At 36.2% G+C, this 1,673-nt stretch overlaps 1 gene segment (V, D, J or C); it reads left to right on the top strand.

The window, feature by feature from the left end:
• The first annotated feature begins 1,073 nt into the window (after positions 1–1,073).
• LOC129114499 (Ig heavy chain V region XIG14-like) lies at positions 1,074–1,654 on the top strand. The segment is given in 2 exon segments: positions 1,074–1,177; positions 1,258–1,654. Coding segments are annotated over 2 exon segments (348 nt in total).
• Positions 1,655–1,673: the final 19 nt, after the last annotated feature.

The following is a 1,673-nucleotide window of genomic DNA, read 5'->3' as shown; positions in this document are numbered from 1 at the left end:
GTCCATAATAGAAATCATATAATAATAATTATGTTATGTTTCATTCTAAACAGTAAAACACTCAAACACTTGAGTACCACTGTTGTATGAGTGGCTTTAAAGTTGAATCTTATGAGAAAATAATTGTGAAAAATATTCATATTGCTCTTAAATACAAACCAACTGAAAAGTAAGAACATTTCACTCTTTTCCAAGACAGCAGTGATCTATGAAAAGTGGAGGAGAAGTGAATGATGAAGCATTTTACTTCATCGATTACAATCTGTATCTACATATAAAGAAAAAGTACATAATCCCCCATATACAGGAATAAACATGAGCCTTTATCTTATTTTTGCAAACGTTTATATTTTATTTGGCCATAATAGAAATCATATAATAACAAATATGTTTATGTCTGACACAACCAAATACATGAAAGCTAAATATTTTGATCATAAATACATACATAAATTAACGGACAACCAAAGTTTAATCAAAGCTAAAGGATTTGTTTATTTGCATTTTGTCACAAAGGTTCAGTGTCTGAACAGCTGTTTTCCTCCAAAGGCTCCATGTTTCTCTGTATGTGTGTATTCAAACATCTGCAAACACCGAAACCATCAAAAGTCTTTTATTCAAACCTGCAAACCAGCAGCATCAGACTTAACTTTTCATCTATTTACATGATACTGCCTGCTGTCACTGTGTTTCTGTTTACAGCAAATACAGTCAGTAAGTACAGAGAGCCATCAAATAAATGAAAAATGAAGTACTTACAACAAAGCTGAACTCATACGTGTGAATCATGGATCTGATAATATTTTTGAAATGATACAATAATTATATAAATATAATACACATAATGCATTTTTAATTGATTGTAAAATAGCAAAGTTACCAGTTGTTTGATTTCTGTAAAAACAGGGACATTTTCAAAATGTCGAATTTAGTGTGAAATGAAATTAAATATCAAATGTCACTCAGCAGATATATTAACACTGAACATACTCTTTTGGCTGCAGTCAGACCAGCATTGATGCTTCATACGTATGTTTGGTTCTATGCAAACACAGTGACCTCCCTTGTTGCTCAGCTATAAAAACATCACATCAGGCTGTTAGTGAAGTTCATATCTCTTCAGTTTCAACATAAACCATGTTCTCTGTAGCTCTGCTGCTGCTGTTGGCAGCTAGATGTGAGTCTCTCTGGATTTTTCCAAATCAACAATTCTGCTTTAAGTATATCTTGTTACTAAACATTTCCTCTTTTTAACAGGTGTGGAGTGTGAACAGTTGACACAGCCGGCCTCTGTGACTGTGCAGCCAGGTCAACGTCTGACCATCACCTGTCAGGTCTCTTATGCTCTTAGCAGCTACCGGACAGCTTGGATCAGACAGCCTGCAGGGAAAGGACTGGAGTGGATTGGAAGTGATGCTGCTGGATACACCACATACTACAAAGATTCACTGAAGAACAAGTTCAGTATCGACTTAGACTCTTCCAGCAAAACAGTGACTCTAAACGGACAGAATGTGCAGCCTGAAGACACTGCTGTGTATTACTGTGCCAGAGACTCACAATAACAGGAACCATCAGTAGACCTGAACAAAAACCCCTCAGTGCCTGAACACTTGTTACATGAAGCCACCAGAGGAGGAGCCCTCACACCACTAATGGTTTCAACACCAGCT

Source organism: Anoplopoma fimbria, unplaced genomic scaffold, assembly GCF_027596085.1.
Source record: "Anoplopoma fimbria isolate UVic2021 breed Golden Eagle Sablefish unplaced genomic scaffold, Afim_UVic_2022 Un_contig_4528_pilon_pilon, whole genome shotgun sequence".
NCBI lineage: Eukaryota > Metazoa > Chordata > Actinopteri > Perciformes > Anoplopomatidae > Anoplopoma > Anoplopoma fimbria.
The sequence above is the reverse complement of the archived record's forward strand: the minus strand, read 5'-3'. Positions and strand labels throughout refer to the sequence as shown.